Source organism: Rhea americana, unplaced genomic scaffold, assembly GCF_003343005.1.
Source record: "Rhea americana isolate MKP2758 unplaced genomic scaffold, rheAme1 scaffold_17, whole genome shotgun sequence".
Taxonomy (NCBI): domain Eukaryota; kingdom Metazoa; phylum Chordata; class Aves; order Rheiformes; family Rheidae; genus Rhea; species Rhea americana.
The window spans coordinates 2,094,134-2,117,027 of NW_028185816.1; the positions used below are offsets into that span (position 1 = coordinate 2,094,134).

The following is a 22,894-nucleotide window of genomic DNA, read 5'->3' on the forward strand; positions in this document are numbered from 1 at the left end:
TTAACAAAACCATCATTTCAGTAACTTCATCCAAATTAATGGTATGGTAAATGAGCAGGGAATTAATCCATTATCCATGACTAAGCAGCTTAAATTTGATCTGTACTGGAGTTTTATTTAGATGACAGAAAAAAAAAAGAAAAAAAAAGTGGTAAGCCCTGATTTGTAGTTGTTATGGCTCCATGATACAGACCAGGTCTCTGTTCTTCCTGCAGTAATTCCTTCCAAAGGGTTCTGCAGCAGCAGCCAGGTCAATTGTAACTCCTCTACTCGCCTCTGCCTTTCTGAATTCTTAGTACAGAAAACATACTTAGCCATGGTGCTGGGAAGGGATAGTATTGTATTGAAGTGTACGTGACTAAATTGTTTTAGTGGACTGTTGGAAATTCAGTCATATGTATAAAAAATGTGATACTGAAGTAGAGTTGTTACCTATTCGTAAATAAATCCAAATGCTCATTTAACTGACAAAAGTAGTGTGATCATCTTCTCTGATATTATTAACAAATATGCCTTGCTCCTACAGAGGCATATATGCCTCATATGTTAGCATAAATCCTTGCTTGTCAGTAGTTGATGTAGAGCCCAAAATTTTGGTACTTGATTTAATGGGAATAGGAGAAAAACACAAACCATTTCCCCCCCCCCCCCTTAAAGTTCAGAAGCAGAAACACAAAATATTACCTGCAGCTCATGATTTCAGGCCAACCTGAAGGTTTTCTTTCTCTCTCTCTCTCGCTTTTTTTTTTTTTTTTTTTTTTTTTTTTAATTGAGTCATATTTGTGACTTTTGAAATCTTGGGGTTGGCAACGTTATACTCTTTTTTTCATGGCCTAATGTACTAGTTGCAGTACCTGCATGCCAGTGTGGGGCAGTTACTCTGGAAAAAACCTGTACTGCTTCCTTTTTCATGCTTACCATAATCTTTGTTCAAAACTAAAAAGAAACCAAAATAAAGCTGTTTGTTTTTTCTTTACAGTACTACACGTTAATTTAAAATAAAAATGGTAATATTTACATATTGGCTATAAGTAGCAGTTTTACTCTTTTTTGCTTCCACATTTGCAGTTTTCTAGATTATCTTCTTTAAAGCTAAACTGAAGAGGAAAAACACACTTTTTATTTTACAGAAAAAAATTAAGAATGGATGAAGACTTTAAGACAAAGGCATTTGACTCTACTCTTCAAAGTCCATCAGAGACATTACTTTCTATTCAACTGTTAGATTTTAAAACAAGTTTATTGGAGACAATAGAAGAACTGCGTATAAGAAGGGTAAATGTGTTTATATTGTTTTCAGCATTTCTTTGTCTTATTTCTGTCTTCCTTTATGTGATCATAGAAAATCCTGTTCAAGTGTTTATTAATTTATTAAAGTTCTTACAATATTTTAAATAATCCACCAACTAGCATTATGTTTAAAAATATCATAGACTTAGGCAGTGTTTGTGTTTGCAACTTTTTTGTGGGCAGCAGAAAGACAGCATGGTTGAGCAGGATCCATGAATTTATCTACAAAATTAGCATACTTGATCTCTGGGATATTGGCAAAAAACTATATTAAATTTTATACTTTATTATAGTCATTTCATATCGTTAAGAAAGGCCTTTGATATGGAAAAAAAACAGATAGTCCAAGTTGTGACCAAGTCCATAACTATCTTTCTCATTTAAAAGGTTGTTTTTCTTGCAAATGGCAGATCAATGCTTTTAACTGGTTTTAGTTTGTTTGTTGTGCTTTTCTGAATAACAGAGGAGAGCAAAGAGCTAATTGCTAAACTGTCAGGTTAGAACTCTCCAATACTAATGTAAGTGTTTAGCGTTTTGTTTTGGTTTTGAAATAAAAGCAGAATCATGAAGTACTATGGTCGTTGTTTCTGCATAGCTAAAGGCAGTTATATTTTTCTGTGGTTAATTTTTCAGTTTGATTTTTTTTTTCCTCCTAAAGTTTTTGAGACATTGTATTTTTTTGAAAGGCATAAAGACATACTTTAGGTATTTGATGAATTTGACCTGTTCAAAAGATGCGTATTATTACCTCAAAAACTTCAGTATTAATGACATTCTTGATTTATGCTTATTTTGATCTAAGTCAAATCCTGAAATGCTGTAATCCTCTCATTTAAAAACTGTAAACAAAAGAATTTGAAAAAGTCATCCAATGAAAAAAGCCAGCTTTTTTTTTTTTTTTTCCCCAAGTGTGGTATTATAGAAAGTTACCAAAGTCTATTCACTAGACTCTGTTATAATGGTAAGTTTTAGTCTGGTCTAACTATTTTTTTTTTAGTCAAAAGTAAAATCTGAAGGATTCCACTTGCCTAATTCTTAGACAGACTCTTTCCTCGTGAGGTCTGTTAGTAGCCAAACTCCATTTACCCTTTTAACCTAATTTTGCATTTTTAATATATTTGGTCAAAGCCTAAGATATTTAAATTCATGGAGAGTGCCTTCAAGTTTCTTTTTTTGTTGTTGTTTTGGGTTTTTTTTTTCTGTTTTGTGTCTACTGTACTACATGAGTACAGTGGCTGTGGTTTGGTATGGGCTTCCTCGGGAAGGTAAGCCATTTTTTGGCTAAAGATGGCTTTGGTTTCAGAATTAATGGTAATGCCTGGACCAGAAGCCAGTTCCCATTCATAAGATATGCCGTCAGTTTTTAAAACATTTGTGCCTTCATTCATCCCAAAAAATCCTTACCCATTTATATGCAAGTTTAAGTCCAAAAAAGTCAAGCATTTTACAGCTAGTCAATATGAAAGCTTACAGTATCCCTACATGTGTTTTTTGTTTGCTGTTCCAATCAATTCAGGGCTGCTTGCTTAATAAGTTTGAAAATTGGAACATAAAACAGTAATATTTTGAATAAGTGAGAGCTATGAAATAATGTGGCAATGTGTAGTGCCATTCATTTTTAAAGTAGAACTCTGTGGATGTTTTTGCGTAACAATGGTGGTACAAAATCCTTTCCTTATTCTAGTTATACATGTTACATATCCAACCATCACAAAGTTATTTGGTAAATTTACAGTCTGCTCTGAGAAAAAGGTAGTGCCTGGATCTCATACTCTTAAGGACGGACCAAAAAATAGCGCAAGCTTGCAGGATTGCAGTGCTTGCCTTCTGCTGAGGTAGTTTTTCCATGGGCAAGAATGAAACAGCAGCTTACCATGCTATCCACTGAATAGGAAAGTGAAAGGCAGAGCAGACAGTCTGCTAATTTCTCACTGCTTTTGCAATTTCCTTTCCAAATTGCTTATGAGGCTCATAGTAGATTAATAGCCTAGTGGAGGCACCATAGCAAAATATGGTGAATTTTACTCTCAATTTTTGTCTTTGACCTGTGGCTTTACCTTAGATGAAACATTTTACCTCTGTGTGAAAACAAAAAAATTCATAAGCTGGAGCTGTATTGACTTGCAGTTATTGGCAGGTTTCATACTTCTATGTACTTTTATGTATTGTGTAACAATTCTATTGCTTGAGTGAAAGGGGGGGTTGAAGTAGCAGGTTGTATGAGAATCGGTCACTGGAGGAGGAGATGAGATGTTTGATTTGTCAGGGAAATTCATATCTGATCATAACACAGGAATATGAGGGTTTTTCAACTTCCGGAATCAATTTCAGGAGTGAAAAGGAATGCAGTAGATTCTCCTATCATTTTGCTCCAGTATGTTTCATTTTGTTACCATTGATTCTATTCTCCTCTCCACCCCCGACACTAATGCCTCTTTTCCCTATTTTTCTTTTCACTATTTTTCTTTTTTTTTGCCTGTCTTCTAGTATGCCTTCTTCTGTTCTTATATAACTTAGACCTCCCTTTTGTACTTACTCACTTTTATGCTAGATAACAAAATGATCACTAAGCAGTCATGGAGAAAGAAAATACAAAAAGTTCTTTTTTTTCTTCATAAAAAGACAAACCCTGAAATCTGTAGCCTATTGTCATGATGCAGATATTTTGCCTCTCAGAATACCTCATCTTGAGCTTTTTACTATAGCTGTCTGCAGAAATTCTAGCTCACCCTTGTTCTGCAGAGCTGTATGTGCTCTTCCTCTCAACTAAATTTGCACAAGTTTACTGCAGTTCCTCTTTGTTATGGCTTTGGCTATTCTAATCTGTTTTCTTTAGCACGTCGACCTTTTCACAGGTTTTGTTGGGGGACGTACGTACGTATATGAGCTCTGCTCATCCTGAACTGCTTTCCTCCATTTGTAGAACATGTTCTGCTTTCTGGCAGTTTGTGAAAGGATTTGCACTGCCCAGGACCACACCATGCAAGGACACTTGAGTTAGCACAAATGCACCAGTGCCAGAATGGAAAAGGTGTGTGTAGTTATGCTAGCAGAGCTACCTCGTTTGTTTAGCTGTGCTACAGCCAGTAACATAGGCAAGTGTATGTTCAGTCTTGAGTTGAAAGTTGAAGATTTGTGTTTGGAAGAATGACTTATGCCCAAAGGAAAAAGTGGTGCTTGAGGTATTAAATGAAGAAAGTTGATGAAACCATAAACTTGCTTAGCAGGAGGAGCAAAGTAGAATTACAGTTGAGCTATGAAAGGTATTAAAATGTTGGTGGACTTGCCAGTTATGCTTGTAATGGTCATATTGGCTGTGTTATATCTAGAATGAAAATAACAAGTGTTATGATGGGACACAAACTAAACCTTACTGGAGGGATGCTGTGCAGAAGAACCATCTTCAGAAGTGTGGAATAGCAGTAAAATTAAGAGTAGCAGCAATTTGGCAAAAGGGGATTAGCGGCACTTGCAGTAGATCTATGGTAGTCTAGGGGACAGAATGATCCACAGTGAACAAAAATGTAAATTTGAAACTGTTGCAGAGGTGATTTTTCTTTTCTCTTTTTAATGAAAAAGAGCTTAGTTTTAAGATTTCTCCAAGCTGTTGTGTGGGATGAGGTAACAGTCATGAAAGAAAGGTAAGTTTCAAGTATTTTGAAGTTAGTATTAATGAGAGGGGCAATTATTTTGTAAAAGGGAAGTAAGGCAAAAACATTTTATAGAACTGAAGAGGATGCTGGGGAGGTTAAAGATTTTGGTGAGGTTTATTGCAAGAAACAATTCTGACAACTAGCAAATAATAACAGTGATGTGCTTCATTTCGTTTTCTTAAATGATAGAAGAAAAATAGAGGGGAAAAAAGATGCAATGATAAAATAATATGGGATAGAAAGGTTACTTTTATTTTTTTTATCTAGAAGCTGGCAAGCAGGGCACTACTAACTTAATCACCAGAGAAACAGAACAGAAGATTGCAGTAGTCTGGTAACTGAATTTTTGCCTAAGTGTAAATTAGGGTACTCTTAAACAGAATGGTGGAACCAAAAAAAAAAAGCTGAAAATAATAATAAAGTATCCTGAAATAAAAGAACAAACAAAATTGAAGAGCTGTACAAAATTGTTTGTTAAGACAGTAAGCAGTATGTTAGTTTATAACTTCTATTTTAGCAAATAATGTGTCTTTTGATTAGGAACAGATTACTTGGAGAGAAAAGCGTAAACGTCAAATGTAAGCAGTTAAAGGAGTATGTTTAGATAGATGATTTTTATTTAAATATAGAACAATTACAACTTTTTTTAGTGGAATCAGAGCAAAGCAAAGTTTCCGAAGGAAAAGAGATGGTTGGAATACATTTCTGTTTCTGTACTTGTATGGAGTTGATAGTGTGCTTCTGACTGAGGAATGCTTTTGAGAATAAATTCCGAAGACATGGTTATTCAAAGTTTTGATTAATTGTCTTAGGATGTTTTTGAATCTTAATAGCTATCAGGAACTAAAATTAGAAAAAAAGCTGTTATGACATGAATAGTTTCTCTACCTTCAATGTTTGCCCTGGGGACAAAACTTAAGAAGAATATCCATGCAGTCTGCTAAAAGTGGTACTTGATTGTTTAGTTTATGAAGGGTATTCTAATTATACTAGGAGACAATCAGAAACTGTGGTTTCTGTGAGTACTATTTGATTGAGCTGCATGAGAAATTGCAATTTCGTAGGAGGCAGACTGTGAGTTTGAAAAAGATAATAAAAGTACCTAGCAGCAGTTTTGGCTGCTTGGACATGAGCCAGCTGTACTCTGTTCCTAAATCTGTTCAGGGTCAAGAATCGAGGGGGCTTGACCAATCCACAGCCCATCTTGTAAAACTACAGCCTGAAGCAAACACTTTAAAGAAGGCTTGACACTTTCTAAAGGTTATAACGAGTAAATAAACCATCAAATTACTCCTCTTTTATTGTTATGGTAGTCTTTTTATAAAAACACTTAAATTCATGTAGTCCTAAGGCATCTAATAAAAGGTAAACAGTCTTAAAATTTTGTGTTCTTTGATACCTCATCAAAGTTGTGTGTAATATTATGCTCTTAAGTATAGCGACAATGTTTTTGTCTTATTAAACAGTTATAGAAACTTTTTTTAAAAAAATGCTTTACACAACTTTTAAAGCTTTCAATTCAAAATGAGTGAACTATAAATGTCCTTTAAAAGAAGTAAAAATGATGGATAAGGCTTATAATTGTTAGCCATTTCACAAGATAACATTTTTAATCATATAATTGTCATTCTCACTTTGAGTATTTATTATGTTTACTGTTTTTCTCAGCAGTGGTTACATATATACACTTTTTGATAGCTTCCAGATTTTCCTTTAGAATTTGGATACAAGTAGATTTGGGAATAAATTGTAGGAATGTTATTTGTTCACTCAGTTCTTAACCTCTTTAGTATTTAAAGCTTATTAAAGTTCATTAAGAATTGAATATAATGCATTTTTCAAACTTGTAATTTTGTATTTAATTGGCTAAATGTAAAGTACTGGTATAGATAGGGCAATTACTAAACTATAACTGGCTTAAATGTTAATGTGCTGTTTCTTAGAATAATATCGAAGTTTTAAACTAAGTATATGCACAAATGTATTTGTCAGTATGTTGCTTTTCACTATTCTCATTCAGATTTTAAATCCTTACCTACGCATTTGAAAATTGAAATGGTGTGCATGTTTGATTATAAATTGCCTGTTCCATTTTATAATAAAATGTTTTGGTTTTAAAATCATTTCCTTCTTATATACACTAAGACTTTTGGTTGCATTTAGGTAACTTTAGGTAAGCTTAGTCCATTTGAATGGAAATTTTGTTTGTCAAAAATTTGTAACATTAGTGTTTGCTACCTTGCTCCCCTTTTAAATAATATGTTCTTTGTACTGAGCCCTGGCACAGGTTGCCCAGAGAGGTTATGGAGTCTCCTTCTCTGGAGATATTCAAGGCCCGCCTGGATGCAACCCTGTCTAACATGCTCTAGGTGACCGTGCTGAGCAGGGAGGTTGGACTAGATGATCTCCAGAGGTCCCTTCCAACCTTACTGATTCTATGATTCTGTGATTTTCTCTCTGTTTCTTAAGTTGAGTTTGGATGAATATTTGTTGATCTCCAGCAACAGTGGAAATCAGTGATATTTTTGCCATTAGTTTCATTGAGTTCAGAATCGCACTGCATACGCTAAGCTTTTTAATATTTGTTATTTTATTCTCATAAGCTGTATTTCCTTTCTGATGCTAGTCTGCTGTTGAAGTTTGTTGCATAAATGCTGTAAAACTGTGCTTTTGGCTCAACAAATATACTAAGAGTAATTGAGTTTGTAAAGAAGAAAAGGCTAGACAGTTTTATTTATAAAATCTAAAGAAATGCAACAACCATAGTATGATTGGTCTGCATATATACAAAATATATTCTTCCCACTTGCTTGTTTACTGGATTGAAATCCTACTTTTGTCTATCAAATAGCCTTACATATGATAGTGCCTGCATAGGAGAGTGATAGAAATATGTAGCCTGGAGTTAGTGATGACTACATTGAAATCTTTATGAAATCTTTAGGTCTCTTCTCCAGCTGTATCATGTTGGCTCATATTGGAGAAACAAAAACTAAAGAACTTTCTACTAGTTCTCTGGGGGCCAAGTTTTAATTTTAAATATATATTCAATATTATATTTGAAATTTATATGAATTTTGACACACATTTTTAGGTCCAGCAGGCAATTCTTGAAATACTTAGGAGCACCCTTATATGGACAGAAGTGTGTTATTTCTGTCCACACATGTGCCTCTCAACTTCCTGCTAATCAAGGAAGTCAGTTTTGATCCTAAAATGTATAAACAATATCACTATTAAAAAACTATTTTAAATGCTTTTGGGACATGGTTTGCCATTTTGTTTCTACTGAGAGTACAGTGTTTCTACTGATAATGCAGTGGGACTATGAATCAAATATTACACTAAGTGAGAAAAGGTTGGAAAACTGTAAAACAGACTTGCAGTAGTTGTAGCATTATAAATATCCTCGTGTTAAAAACTTGGAACCTTTTATTAGTGCTGGGTTTAGGAAAGACTTTGCATTTCTAAAAGATGCAGCATGCTTCATTATTTATAGCCAACCATTTGTATTATCTGCTTCACTAAGAGGAAGAGCCTCAGTTTGTTCTTTTCCTTACTGTTTCAGAATATTTATTATTTTATCCAACGGTGATTTTTTTTTCATGGTAAGTAATAGTAGATTATAGTATTGTTAGTCAGTAGAGTTTTGCTTACAGATATAAAGAGAATAATTTATTTAGGACTGGTTTTAGGTTTTTTTAGTAGAGCCATCCACCCCCCCTCCTTTTGTTTTGTTTGGTTGTTTGAGCTGTTTTTGTTTCCCCTGAGTACTATAGCCATTTTTTACAGTAGTCTGGGTTGTTGAAATGTGGGTCATTTCATGAGCACTATTCTTTCCCCTCATCATTTAGAGTGCAGAATTTGAATTGCAGTGGGGAAGACGAATTCAGAAAAGCATAGTGCTACACATAATTTATCAAAATTCAATAATTAAGAAAACATTTCAAGTTTTGGGAGTATGGCTCTTTGTGTCTCTAAAGGATATTCATTACTTTGAGTGTATGCAGGAACAGGACATCAGTGAGCTGCTTATCACAAAGTAAATCAAATATTGTTCTTGAGATAAGTGATAATTCTCTGATAGGAGAACTTACTTTGCTTGGAGTATTGTATTTGTAAAATAAGGTCAACACTCATTTTTAAAAAACCCAATTGACTCAAAAAAGTAGCTGATTCCAAGTAGAAGCATTTTGCTTTAATACCAAAACATTTCAGAAAAAATCCCATTAATTGTTAGCAACCTTGATTATCAGCAGAGGTATTTCTTTTATTATCACAGTAACGGTTTGATTCTCAACAAGATACTTCTGTTCTTACAGAAGTAACACATTCCTTCCCAACTGTTATTAGTCTACTTTCTGGTTTGTGAAGTAAGCTTTAGACTTTAATAATCTTTTCAGATAGTCTGATAGCTCACCTTATCAAAACTGTGTTGATTGTCCATGACTTATCTCTAATTTTGATTGGAAGACTTCTTGACACAAAAGATTATGATAAATGTTTCACTTTTTCTTCTAAGTCATAACTGAACAATGTTTTTATTACATCTTTCTATTTTTTTTGTAAATGATACTTTTGAAAGCTTTGCAAAATATAGCCGTAATAACAGAACTGATTGCTAACAAAAATTTCTAGTTGTTTTGGGAAATATCAAAAAAGAACAAAGATATAATGCTTTGTGAGCTGAATCATTAAGATGTCATGAAGATTCTGAATCATTAACCATGATTATCTGCATCATTGGTAAACAGTTGATTCTTAACACACTTCTAACTTGTTGAATTTATTTTTGTCTCAATATTTTGGTGTGGCTCATCAGAATCTTCAGGCTTTTTTCAACTGAGAAATTAAGATAAATCTGCCTGTTCTATTCCTCCTGACTCTGGTTTTGTTGTAAGATGCAGAAGAGAGTATATATGAAAAGGGAATTGTTCCTGGTAATTAGCCATGATCTTCTATTCTCCTTGTCAGTCTGTTATTTATTCTGCAAATTTTCTGATTTAAACAGTAGGTCTGCTATTTAACCACATATGGAGCTTTGTCTTCCTTTTGCTGTACAGTATATAGGCACATACTGTTTTGTGCACTGAACTGTAACGGAAGAAAAGTGTAAGAACACAAATTGTATTGGTATTTGATTTGCAAGCACTGGTCTTATGTAAATTATGACTTTTTTTTTTTAACTAGGAGACAGAGATTCATTATGAGGATCAAATAAATAAAATTGTTGTTGAGAAACAGGAACTTGAGTGGCAGAAGGTTGGTAACTTTCCTACATAGTTTTAGTATTGTATTAGTTAATTTCAATGTAATATTAATATGGAGTGTGACTTGATATAATCTTTTTGAAAGATTATTATCACTTTACTAATAACATGGTAGAAGCTACTTTACTGTCTAGTCATAAACTTCCGTAACTTTTTTGATTGCTGCCAGCAATATGCCAAAAATCTGACTAACAAAAAAGAGTAACATCTCAAAATTTGGCATAACTAGAAATATTTAATCAGAAGAGATGTAGAACTTGAAGCGATAGGGCATTTAGTTTGAAATGAGGCATCTTGACACAATATTGTGGAGGAGGCTATACAGCAGCTTGTTTGCACTGTGCTTGGTTTTGGCAAGAGCTAGTACTAGTGCAGTTGTTCAAACAACCACCTTGCAATACGTTTGGGGTGGGGGGAGAATTTTTCTGAATAAATTTTGAATTTGTTTTAAACAGTAATTTACAGGTAATGTACATACTTAAAAGTTGTTAGCTTTAAATGTTCAGAATTAAGTTTTTAATAAAATGAATCTAACATTCTTTTTAGGGTTAGGGCTGCTGAGGTTATGCTTTCATAGGAAATCCATTCCTTTTGCTAATACTATCAAACCTATAACCCTGTCACTAGGTCACAAGATAAAAGGCTTCACTCTGTATTTTACGATCACAGAAAAAACAGTAACTTCAAGTCTATCCTTGATCTTGGGATTTTTTTAACATCTCAGTAGTAAGGGAAGGCTATTTCTTCTTGGAGTTCATCCTAACAATCTTAAATTAATAATCCTAACTATGTGCCTTTTTCTGAAAGATATATATGTGCACACAAAAACAGGAAACATCTTATATTTATAAAAGCAACAGTGCTTTTAACTTGTAACCCTTTTTTGCTTTTCTTAATCTAGCATTATGATCTTAATAATTGAGATTCAGAAACAGTGATTTCTATTCCTTCTGAGACCTTGACAACAATTTAATTTACCATTAATAAAAAGATGTGACTTAAAGTCAGTTAGATAACTGTATTTTTTTCTGCACTTCGTATTTAACATAAACACATGGCAAAATTAATGTAAACAATGAGTTGCAGGTTTTAGTAACTTCATGCAAGCACATAGGCAGAGCTGTGAAACTTCAAAGGAACAAACTAATATGAGTTTCCAGTTCTGGAGAGCCAAGTAAGATGAAAATGCTAAAAAGTGTATCATTTAAATTGAGTTTGTGACCTAATGCTTTCTGAATGCTGAATCACACTGACCTCAACAATAGCTCAGTAGTAGCTCAGTAAGTAGTAAGTTTTTACTCTTGGGTTATAAAAGGTTTCTGTTGTATTCTCCTTCAGAGATCCCTTTCAGCCAACTTTTCTGTGATTTGGCATACATTTTATTTTACCTTAAATCTGGCAAACTGATTTCAAATAAGGACAAGACGTAAGCTAAGTCTCTGATTTAGTATCATGGTTATAGAGACAACTCTTTGTCTTCATTTTATGAATATTGTTGCTGCTGTGCAAAAATGCTAGAGTGGGGAAAACAATGAGTGGAGAAAATACTCATTTAAACCTAATGAGTATACTCGTACTTGCTATAACATCACAATATTGAAGGTGACTTTACTTATATTTTTTAAAAAGTAACTGTCCTCTACACTCTCTGTTGTTCACACACACACATACATACTGTGCACAGGAAGTATAACCCAACCTGAATTTCTGAAAAGGTTATGTATAATCATATTATTTAAAAGTTTCAGCTGTGAGGCCTGTTGGGAAACCAATAGTATGATGAATATCTGTAGAAAGTTGTTTTTGTTTTTAAAGTAAAATACATGACTAATATAAAAGGGAAGACTGATACATTATGAAACGCTCACTAATTCTTTTGTCCAGTTATCCATGGTATCAATGACAAAATTATATATTGGATGATCGTTTGTGAAACCAAACTTATATCTGCATAAATTATTATCTAATATTACTTTGAATTCCTATAATCTAAAGATAAAATGTCATCTTAATTTAATTAACTGTAGATATCAAATTTATTCCTACATTGTGTCCTGCTGAGAATAATTGATTTGCTGGTGCTGCAATACCGTTTCCAACTTTCTAACCTAGTTGTTATGCCTTTTATGCACTAGAGAACTGATGTCTTTGAACATAAGTTCTAAGAGAAAACTTGGCTCAGTCCACAGGACTCTTGCTTTTCACATCTTTGAGTATTTATTTATGTAATAAATACTACTTTTTAGAAACTTTCTGTAACTATCTTATAGTGAATTAACGAGTATGTACGTTAATATTAAAACAGCTTACCCTCACAGGTTCTCTTCTTGTTCATACTAAAGGGTAACAGCTTACACTTGTGGAATTTGAAAGTGACCAAAATTTTCTGGAAAAAGCAGCAATTTTGGAGTTGTCTTTATCTCTTGAAAAACACTTAATTTCTCAAAAAGGCAGGAGAAATTATGCTTCCTATTTGTGAAACTAGTTACTGATTGAGTTTCTCCCATTCTTTTTTAATAACTTAAATTTTTATTTATTTTGTACAGTCAATCAGTTTCCTATTTCACACTAACACTTCTTAGCTAAAGGCACATTTGTATTTTGAGACAGTTGCTCAATGACAATCTTTTGACTCCTTTTACATAATATTTGCTAGTGTGAGGAACTTCAAAAGCTGATCTTATATCTTCCATATTACATCACTTTTGATTTTTATTTATTTACTTATTTATTTGTATAAATCTTGAGTATGGGATCAAGAAGCTTGCAGATCTTAGACTGCCAATTTATGAAGAGTAGTATCAGTCTGAGATTATGATATGAAACAATAATTAAAAAAAAGGCACATCTGTAATTCATTTTCATATTTTTTATAAGTAGGAATGTAGCCATGTACCAGAATGATTAAAATCTTTCTTACACTTGATATTTTCTGCCTTCCTTCAGCTCTTTCAGGTAGTTTGTTGAATGACTAGAATTTAACTGAAAGCAGCATAACAGATTATTATTTTTAATTGGATTTTGTTAATTGAGATGAAAATCAAAATTCTATTTAACTCTCTGGAACTATGTCAGGATACCGTCTTAAGATGGCAACAGGTGTTGGATTGATTCTACAGTTTAATAGAATGGATGAGTGTTAGTTCTGGAGCTGCAACAAATCTAAATTCCAGAGGACAGAATTGTTACTTCATTATGAATTAGAAGAGACCACTACCAAAAAGATTATCAGTTAACAAATGTCTCTTTTTAGTCGTCAGTCTTAGTTAGTTAATTGATTGTGTCTTTCTAATAACATTTAAGAATCTTTTTTTTTTTTTTAATTTAAACACTACATGTAAGATTTGTTCTACAAATGATATTTAAAAGATACTTCTGTTATTTCCCATGAGCAGGAAGCTCTGCAGCATCAGACTGACATGTTGCATCAACAAAACAAAGAAGCCGTGGCGACTTTTAAAAAACAGGTAGCAAAATAAGGGCCCCCAGCTTTGACAATAAGATTTTTAATTACGATGGCATCAGTTGGTATTAAAATACTTTTCTATTGCATATTAAGTGATGGAATATACCACTCAAATGAGTAACCCAGTCTTCAGAATCATCTTCGTTACTACCAATTTGTAAGCACAGAATCTATAGACAGAATTCTTGGAGAAGATACGGCTGCTTTTAATCTGTTCTTTTATTTATTTATTTTTTCCTCTCTCTAAAATAGCATGTCTTCTGCAAGTTCAGATTCATAACTCACAGTAGATCTAGCATATAGAAGTTTAATATTTTAAAGTATGTTTCAGTCTGTGAAATCAGGGTTGTATTTTTATCTGCAATATGTGATCAACAAGTAGTGTATGAGTTGAAAGAACTTGTAGAAAGCAGTCGTGAGAACTGAGATTGTTCTTGCATGGAGTGTTGAAGGATTTTATTGCTGATGCTGCATCAGCAGTCACACTATCACACAAAAAATTAGCAAGTGATGAAATTTTTCCATTTGTCTTGACAAAATAATTTGTGATTTGCAAGTTGCTATTGCAGTAGATCGGTAATTAAAAAAGAAACACTATGCAGAGTAACGTAACCATATTGTCTTGTCAAGTTGTATGAATAAAATACTATGTGTTGATTTGTTGTTTTAATTCTTTTATGACAATCAAGTTACAGGCAAGGGTGTTTGCCATGGAAGAAGAAAAGGTATTGTTTGTAACTATTTATTATTTGTCATCCAGTGAAGCACATAAGCGAGTGTTAATGTTTTATAGCTTGCCAGATATGTTCTAAGTATGAACTAAGTGTATTATTGTGTATTATTTTTCTTGCTTTTGGCCTTTGCAAAAGATACTTGTGTATAAACTAGAGAATTATAATTACTTGTGAACTATAATTACTCGCTTGTTTTTAACCTGTAGAACTTTAGTTATTTGTTTTTTTAAGACCTGCTAACGCTAAAGCAATTGAAGAGTAAGTGTTACTTTGATAGTTCTGTATTGAAGCTCTATAGAGCTGTACTTCATTTGAGGATTTTGGAATACTATGTCATAGCCTTTTTCATATGCTAGTTAACCAAAACTAAACATTTTGACTGGCTTAGTAAAGCAGTTTTCAATAGGTCATTTATTGGTTTAATTGAGCTAGTTTCATGAGAAGCTTAACTAAGCTGAAGTACAATGTTCCGAAGCCTGAATGTGCCAGTATGTGGTGGTGTTTTTTTAACCACCTGAGTTTTTATACCAAATGGAGCTGCTGTTTCCTCTCCTGAATACAGGATTTGCACAGGCTATTAACAGAGGCCTGTTCTGAACAAGCGGTCAAGCCAGTGAATGTCTCCATGTGCATTCTCTTGTTTCACTTAAATTTCCAAATGATTCTTAAGTAAGAGTGGATGGGTATGCTTTGTATATCATAAGAATTCACATAGAAATTTACTAAACAATTAGATGAAACTATTTTTAAAAGTATATTGATATAAAATATTTTGCTGCATATGTAGCATCTAGCTAAGTTCTTTTTAAAAATATTTTAAGTTTGTTCTTATTAATTCATCCAGCTTGTCTATACAAACCTATGTACGAGTCTCTGTTTGAATTTTCAATGATAGCTGTTGATTCAGAATTAAATTTTGTATTATTGTTCTTATTTACCTCTAGTTGCTTCTGTTGAATCCAATACTACTTTCAGTACTTTATACCAAAGTAACTGAAGGAAAAAAAAGAAAGCAGTTAATGTTTTAGGACAGAGTTTGAATACGAAGAACAGTTTTTGCTCCAATTTACTTTTATATATTTATATATTTATATATTTATATATTTTTTCTGACTCGTTGTGGTTGTTTCAGGAGTTTGCACAGCCAGTACTATGTTAGAAACAAAATGAGCACCCCAGGAACAGTTGAATGGATTTTCCTGCATGCACGTGCACATGCACATGTGTGCACACAAATGTATACACACATATTTATCTGTATATGTGTGTATATACATATATACTGTATATAGTACATATACACAGTATATATGAGTATATGTATATATACACAAACATATATATTTATGTACAAATAAAGTGATTTGCTGAATTCTATCTGAGTGTTCCATATATGAATTGTCCTCTATCAAGCAGGGCATTGCTTTATTTTCATAACAATTTTGTTGTAAATGCATTTATTTTGTCCAAATTCTGAAGTATAGCTTTTTTTGAAAGGGAAAATATCAACTTGCTGTTGAAACAAAAGAAAAAGAAATTGATGGACTGAAGGAAGCATTAAAAGCGTTACAGGTAAACTGTTAAATAACTTTCCTTGATTTTGTTTCTCAAGGTTTCTGTATTTTCTGCTTAATCTATGGCTTGCAAATGCCTGTTTTTCAGTAAAAGTAAATTTCAGTGGGATAAACCCACAATTCACGCTGGTAGCACTTGGTGCTATTTCTGAATGGTGTTTTATCTTGTTGCATGATACTGGATCACCTGTCATGGCTGATTATCAGTATTTGAAATAAGGGAAAACTTCCAATTTATATTTTTCAAGAATATACATAGAGACATAGCAAGTAGTCAGTTTTCTTTTAAAGACTGAGTTGGGTATGTTTGAGACATAAGAGAGTAGGACAGTGAAGGTGCACATTCAAAACAGGAGAATTAGCATTGTGATGTGTTGATAGATTTCAGATATTGTCAGCTTCTAATTATTTTTCCACCCAGAAGTGAGTGGTATAGTCATTAATTTCAGTGAAAACAGAATGGTTATAATTCACTTCAATTTCAGATTGGAAGAAGAATTTTCTGTAAGATAGACCTATTTCTATTTACTGTTCCACTTTTTGGGGAGCAGGTTTAGCTCAGTTGGGTAGGGTGTGGTGGTGTTAATGCCAAGGTCATGGGTTCAATCCCCGTATGGGGCTATGCTGAGGGTTGGACTAGATGATCTCCAGAGGTCCCTTCCAACCTTACCATTCTATGAACATCTATAATCTTTTAGGTCAGTGAAATCCTAGATTTAGAACTTGACACTAAATGTAGATTTTTTTTTCACGTTTACCTACAAACTGATTAGCTTTACATTTACTCAGATTTGCTCAGATTTCTGGATCTGAGTGAATCTCCAGGTTGGGGAGAGATGATCTTCATGGATTTTTCTGATTATTTTGTGTTATTGTGGATGCAAAAGAGATAATTCAATTCTACAATAACTAAAGAAATGATAACCCCTCTGTCTAATTTTGTACAGCATTTAGACACGTACCAGAAGCACTACATTTAATCAGAGCCTCAGTTAGGATAACTGAAGTGTTTTGTAAGTTGTAAATTGATCTGATAAGTGGTAAAGTGGTTTTACAGTGGAATTCTGGTAAGTATGGACATATCAGATATAGTTGGAGAAAATCAGAAGTAGACTTGCCAAAGGAAGGATGATTTCTGAATGATCTGGAGAAATCTTATTTGTGTTTTGACACTAGAAAGGTAGTAATTTCAATTGTTGAAGATATTTTGATCTTAATGTTTGAATGGAATTATTTGGTTACTATAAATGCCATATATTAAAAATAAACTTGGTGATCCTCTGTAGGAACTTTAGTTCTCTAGGTATTCTTCTCCATCTAAATAGTGGATAGTAAGATCCAAATAAGATATTTGCAAAATATTTCGTTCTTGCTAATATCCTGCTATAATAGATTGTATTAACTTGATGTCACACAGTTCAGATTTAATCAGCTGGTTAACACTGAAGGTGTTCTAGAAGCAAAAGAAACTTCTTCCCATGGTTGGCTTTCTTTGCCATAGCTGCAAGGGTTTTGTTGCTTTGTTCAAACCTTGGCATTGCATAAGTGATGTATTAAATCCTTCTATGGTCTGCTGAACATAATAAATGGGCAGCAAGAGTAATGAAAGATTCCTCTGGCCTTCCTTAAGTAAGGTAAACTGAAATTAAAAAAAAAAAAAAAAAAAAAAGGTTTTAAAATGTTTAATATTCAGTTGAGAGTATTAATCAAAAATTTGAGTAATAGTATAGTTCAGTCTTCAGATCTAGGAAATTTCTGCTGTGTACAGGGCTTGACGAACCAGGAAATCATAGTGTGAACCTGTGGGCCCTGAAAAATTGTTTGGAAATCAGACTAAAATAGGAGTGGGCAATTTCTAAATCAGTTCTGCAGTCCCTAACTAAAGAGTCAGAATTCCACCTTAAAGTAAATGTTCTCTAGACTTATTTTTTCTAGAAATAACATTTCCTGTGTAAGATTTATGCATATTGGGTTGTTTGGTATTTTTTTTCTTGACATTCTCTATATCTCTTGTAATTTTTATAGAAACATTGAAAGTGATGCTCTTGTGACATTAAGTATTATGCTTGTCAAAATCTTCTGTGACATCACTGGTGTCCTGAAATATATGGTACTAGAAAGAAAAATACTGTGTTAATGACTACAAATGTCAGTCATGTTATTAAAGCATACAAGATGGGTATAAAAGTCTTTATATCCTATCCTTCTAAATGACTTCCTAGAATTTTATTTTTGAACAGGGAACACATCTTATACTCTAAGACTTAAATGAATATTGCTATTTCTATCCCTATTTTCTTCTTTGTTTTCTTCAAAGCATCCAGATTAGAATCTGTTTACACATCATTTTTATGTTATATGTTAAGACACACAGATTTATACTTTTTCAAAGTTTGTATAGAAACAAATCGATGTAATGTTTTTCTACATCATTTAAGCATAGAAATGAAACTGTATAAAGTGAGTCTAATAAAATAGCGTAATCATTAATTTGAAAATAGTATTACTGTACTGAATCAGCAATAAGTTGAGTGTGTTGAGAACACCATAAGAATGTACAGGCTGTCTTCAGAAAAACGTAACTACAATTTAATTAATAGCTCTTTTTGGTTTTACAGATTTCGAAGTACGCTTTACAAAAGAAATTGAATGAAATGGTAAGAAATTAATAAAAGTAATAAAGAACAATCTTTATGAAGTAGAATATCAACTTAGAGAGAGATACGAATAATGGAATTATATTACCCTTACTTTTATAGGATCAAGCATATTCATCCTCAAGAAGTAGCAGAGATGTCCAAGGAGGAGATTTGTTTTTGTTTGGTTTTTAAGAAAAACTGATAATATTTTCCTTTTTACTTTTTTCCCTTGTTTTTTCAGAATTACTTCTTAACATCAGTTCCCCTGAATAGTTTAGATTTCATCCAGTACAGCTTACTCCCTTTGACATTGAGAATAAATTTATACAGAGTGACAGCTTAGTCACTCTGAACCCTGTTGTCTGTTTTAGGAAGTGAAAGAGTGAGCTGCAGAAACATTGCTAAGCTTGATTGGGTAAATGCTGTGAAAATTCTGCTGCTGCTCAACTGGAAAGAATAAAGATAATATTGTCAGACCATTATAAACTGTGATTTTAATTAAGAAGCTCAAAAAACTAGAGTCCAGTTTAGCTTTAAGTACCATGGCATTTGTACTGAAAGTCATCTTCAACGCTACAGTGGTTTTACACAAAATATGGTGAAATTGAATAATGTGCCCTCTGACCTGGGAGATAAGGCTACAAGTTAAAGATCAAAGGCAACATAAAATGTGTTTTGTCTTACTTTACTTTTAACTTGCATTTGTTCTTAAAATACATCTGATTTAAAACATGTTTAAAATAAAAATGTAAGTTCAATAATTTTTATTTCATTTCGCATAGTACCTTTTATTAATGTGTAAGTTCTGTTTTCCATATGAAAGAGAGTATTTAAATCATTACACCTTTCATATAAATTAGAAATACATCTGTGCTGTTTAACCAAATATCTTGCTTTGCTATGTTTATAAAAAAAATTAAAATAATTTACTATTTGAATATTTTGAAAACATTGGAGTACTGTTATTTGGATACACAATATGCTTATTTAAAATGCTATTGAATGAGGACAACTTAGAAAATCTCTTCTGGATGTAGCACTACTAAATGTAACACCTATGGCATGGCCATGTTTATACAGGATTCTCTGATATAAGATGATGAAAAAGAAAAGAATGAAGAAATTAGAAGTTAATTCTTCAGTCTTATGCAGCAGCAGGTTAATAAAGCTTTAGACTGGGTCAAATTCTTCCAACTTCATATTATCACAAATGGCTAAATATATAAAAGTAAAATTGGGGAAATTCCAATTCATTTATTTATTTGGGATCCATTTCTATTTCAGTTATAAGCTTGTTAAAGAGAGATTAGATTGTGCTCTGTCTATTGTCATGAGAACAAGCAGATGTACTGTTTTGTTTATCTTTGGTACCTTAGAAACTGTGCTAGTCAGTATAGCAGCCATACCTGCTGAGGAACTGAGCGTGGGCTGTTGACGTAGCACTTTGGTTTTGTTCATTTTATTGTTCTTTGAATCTAGTATACACGATGTTCGTGTATTGTATATACACTGTATTTTTTATATCTATCCAGTTAAGTTTATGTGAAAATCGTAGTGTTGGTATCATTGATATGATGAAAATATGACAGAATTCTGAAATAGTCAAAATTATTGGTTTGTATTGAAAAACTATACAAAGATGAAGAAATGAAGGATTTTTTTCCTTCCATTTTCCTCCTATTTCCATTATGAAAGTGTTGATTACTGTGTTGCGTAGTCACTTTGCACTTGGTTGCACATGCCAACTCTTTATGCAGTCCAGAGGCTACAGGGTAATTTTTACCAAGCTAGTTGTCTGACAGAATAGAATTGAAAATGGCTTCTGCGTTCTTTCCCTTTCTTGCTGCTGAAGTAAAGGAGTAACTGTTGGAGGAAAGCAGTCTTGGTCAGGTCTTTATTTGCTTTTTCACTAGTTTCCTGGGAGGTGATAGAATGCAGAGTGCTAGAACACTCTGAACGTATAAATAAAATCTGATACAAAGTAGGGGGGAGGAGTAAATTTTTCATCTGTTTGTGCATTTCAACCTGCATTGTCTGTTCCTGGGCATGTCTGAGGAGGTGAGCAGTTAGAGTTATTTCTTTTCTCCACTGATTTTTTGCTTGCAGTACCTAAACCTTAAAAATGAAATGTGGTGCTAAAGTATAAGAATCAAGAGTAGGACTAAGGCTGCTGTTGGTCTTGTAGAGACAGTGTCTTGGATGCAGTCCAAAGGAGCAAATTTGGAGTGTGAATTCTCTGTGTAGTCAGTGGGGAGACATTGGTATCTGCAAGGCAGTCATTCAGAGCATCCATGTTAGTATGATTAAAATAGGGTGAATACACCTGTGAATGTGTAGTATTTGGTATAGTTTCACTTCCTAATTGTGTTTATGTTGGTAAATTAATTTTCTTGGGACCTTTTGTTGAAGCTAAGGTCAAGTGACATGAAATGGCCCAGGTCCATTAAAATCTATCCCCCTTCAAAAGAAAGATGCTGTATTCCGATGTGCTGGATCATTCTTCGTAGTAAGTCTGAACTATGTGCAGGAACTATGTTTATGAGTGCTAGGTGGCCTAAGACAGAATATGCTAGGGACATTCTAACAAAGAATGAGAGAGTAAAGACCTTTCCTGAGAGATTCTCTGCCACCATTTAGTTTTGTAAAATAGATACATTTAACAAATGAAATGAAAAAGGAATCCATGTAAAAGATTATGTCATTTTTAAAAGTTGGTTTGTTCTTAATCTAAGATAGGAATGTTATTTTTATTTATTATGTTATTTTTATTTCCTTTTCACATTTTTTGGAACTTGCCTGTAATTTTTCTATGCTGTATAACAATACAGTGTATAACAATACAGTGTGAAGGAAGTGGTACAGTCTAAATTAAAGATAATGATTTTGAGGGAAAAAATGGTGAGAACTGTTCAAACTAGTATGGGAATAGTCTTCCTATTTCAAAAACTTAAAGTTGGTAGCTCTGTGCATAGTTTTCATATGGTCTTGCCTCAGGTCTCCATGCCATAACAACTCCTTTGTTTCTCTGACACTTTCACCTCCCAATTACCACCTTGTGTTTCGCTGCATAACTCTGAGTAGTGACTCAATTTCCAGCATATTTTTCAGATATGAGCAATTCCCTCTTTGCCTTCCTCCAGTCACCTACCCGACCCTGAACTATTTCCCTGATCTAGTTCCACCAAGAAATCATTGTGCCTCAACAAACCATATGGCCACAATCAGTTCCACTCCCCATCCCAGCTTATCTTTATTACTGGTGAAGGGCAGTGCAATAATTCCTTTTCTTGCAGTATCAGACATTAGGATGGAGAAGCAAGATTCTGTGGGTCTTGCTCCAACTCCAGGGTCATACCCTCCCTCTCCTGCAGTATCTCCTGGTGATTCTTTATTGTGTTCTATGGAAGAATATTTTAGAGACCTTTTTATTGTGAGCAGAAGATTCATATACTTAGGAAAGATGTCAGAAGGCAAACCAAACTGCTTTTATTTTACTGCACACTAAGCCTGAAGTATGGCTTGCCATCAAAAGTCATATTTAGGCAAGAGGTAAACTCCAGCCACTCTTAACAGAACTTCTGAGGATGTATCAGGCCAATTCCTTTTCTCATTGGAATGAGCCCTGGGGAAAAAACAAAGCATATTTTACTTTTCTAGTGAGGAGGAGGGAGGGACACTGCTGTGCTTACTTAAGAAATGAATTGGCAGAACGCTAAGAAAAATGCATATAAAATTACAAAAACTCAGATTTTGCTGCTATTCAAGTCTCTCATTGGTGACACTTGCTTGTTCGTGACACCTGAATGACTGTCAAGACAAAGTGAAATATTGTAATTTTTCCATTTTTTTGCTATAAAACCCTCATCCTAGCATTAGTTAAGCACAGTACTTCAATACTTTACTTACAATTAAGAAAAATAGAAAGTATATGAAAATTCATTGCCTATGTTCCTAGATGCGATTCTGTAAGTGGTGGTGTTTCTTTGCTAGTGCTTCCATTATGACTTTCCATTTACTGTAATGTGTTTAATTTCATACCTTATAAAACATGAAAAATTTGTATTGTATATCCTGTTTTGCTAGTCTTATGTTGGTCATTTCTTTTGATTATTATGAGCTTTTATTATCCTCTGATGCTTGGACATGTATTGCATTTGTTACTGTATGAGAAAGGAGCCTTACAGAAACCGGCCAGACTGGACCAGGTTCATCCTTGTTTAACTGTTGAATTTGCACATAGAAATGAGTTTGGCCTGATTCATTTTAAT

The 22,894-nt window shown here is 33.3% G+C and overlaps 1 protein-coding gene across 1 annotated transcript in view; it reads left to right on the plus strand.

The window, feature by feature from the left end:
• The first annotated feature begins 1,143 nt into the window (after nucleotides 1–1,143).
• CCDC73 (coiled-coil domain containing 73) overlaps nucleotides 1,144–22,894 on the plus strand; it is a 56,824-nt gene continuing 35,073 nt past the window's right edge. The window contains exons 1-6 of the mRNA XM_085300864.1: nucleotides 1,144–1,275; nucleotides 10,134–10,205; nucleotides 13,609–13,680; nucleotides 14,369–14,404; nucleotides 15,911–15,985; nucleotides 18,606–18,644. Coding sequence (XP_085156990.1) covers nucleotides 1,144–1,275; nucleotides 10,134–10,205; nucleotides 13,609–13,680; nucleotides 14,369–14,404; nucleotides 15,911–15,985; nucleotides 18,606–18,644 — 426 coding nt within the window. The remainder of the gene's footprint in view (nucleotides 1,276–10,133; nucleotides 10,206–13,608; nucleotides 13,681–14,368; nucleotides 14,405–15,910; nucleotides 15,986–18,605; nucleotides 18,645–22,894) is intronic.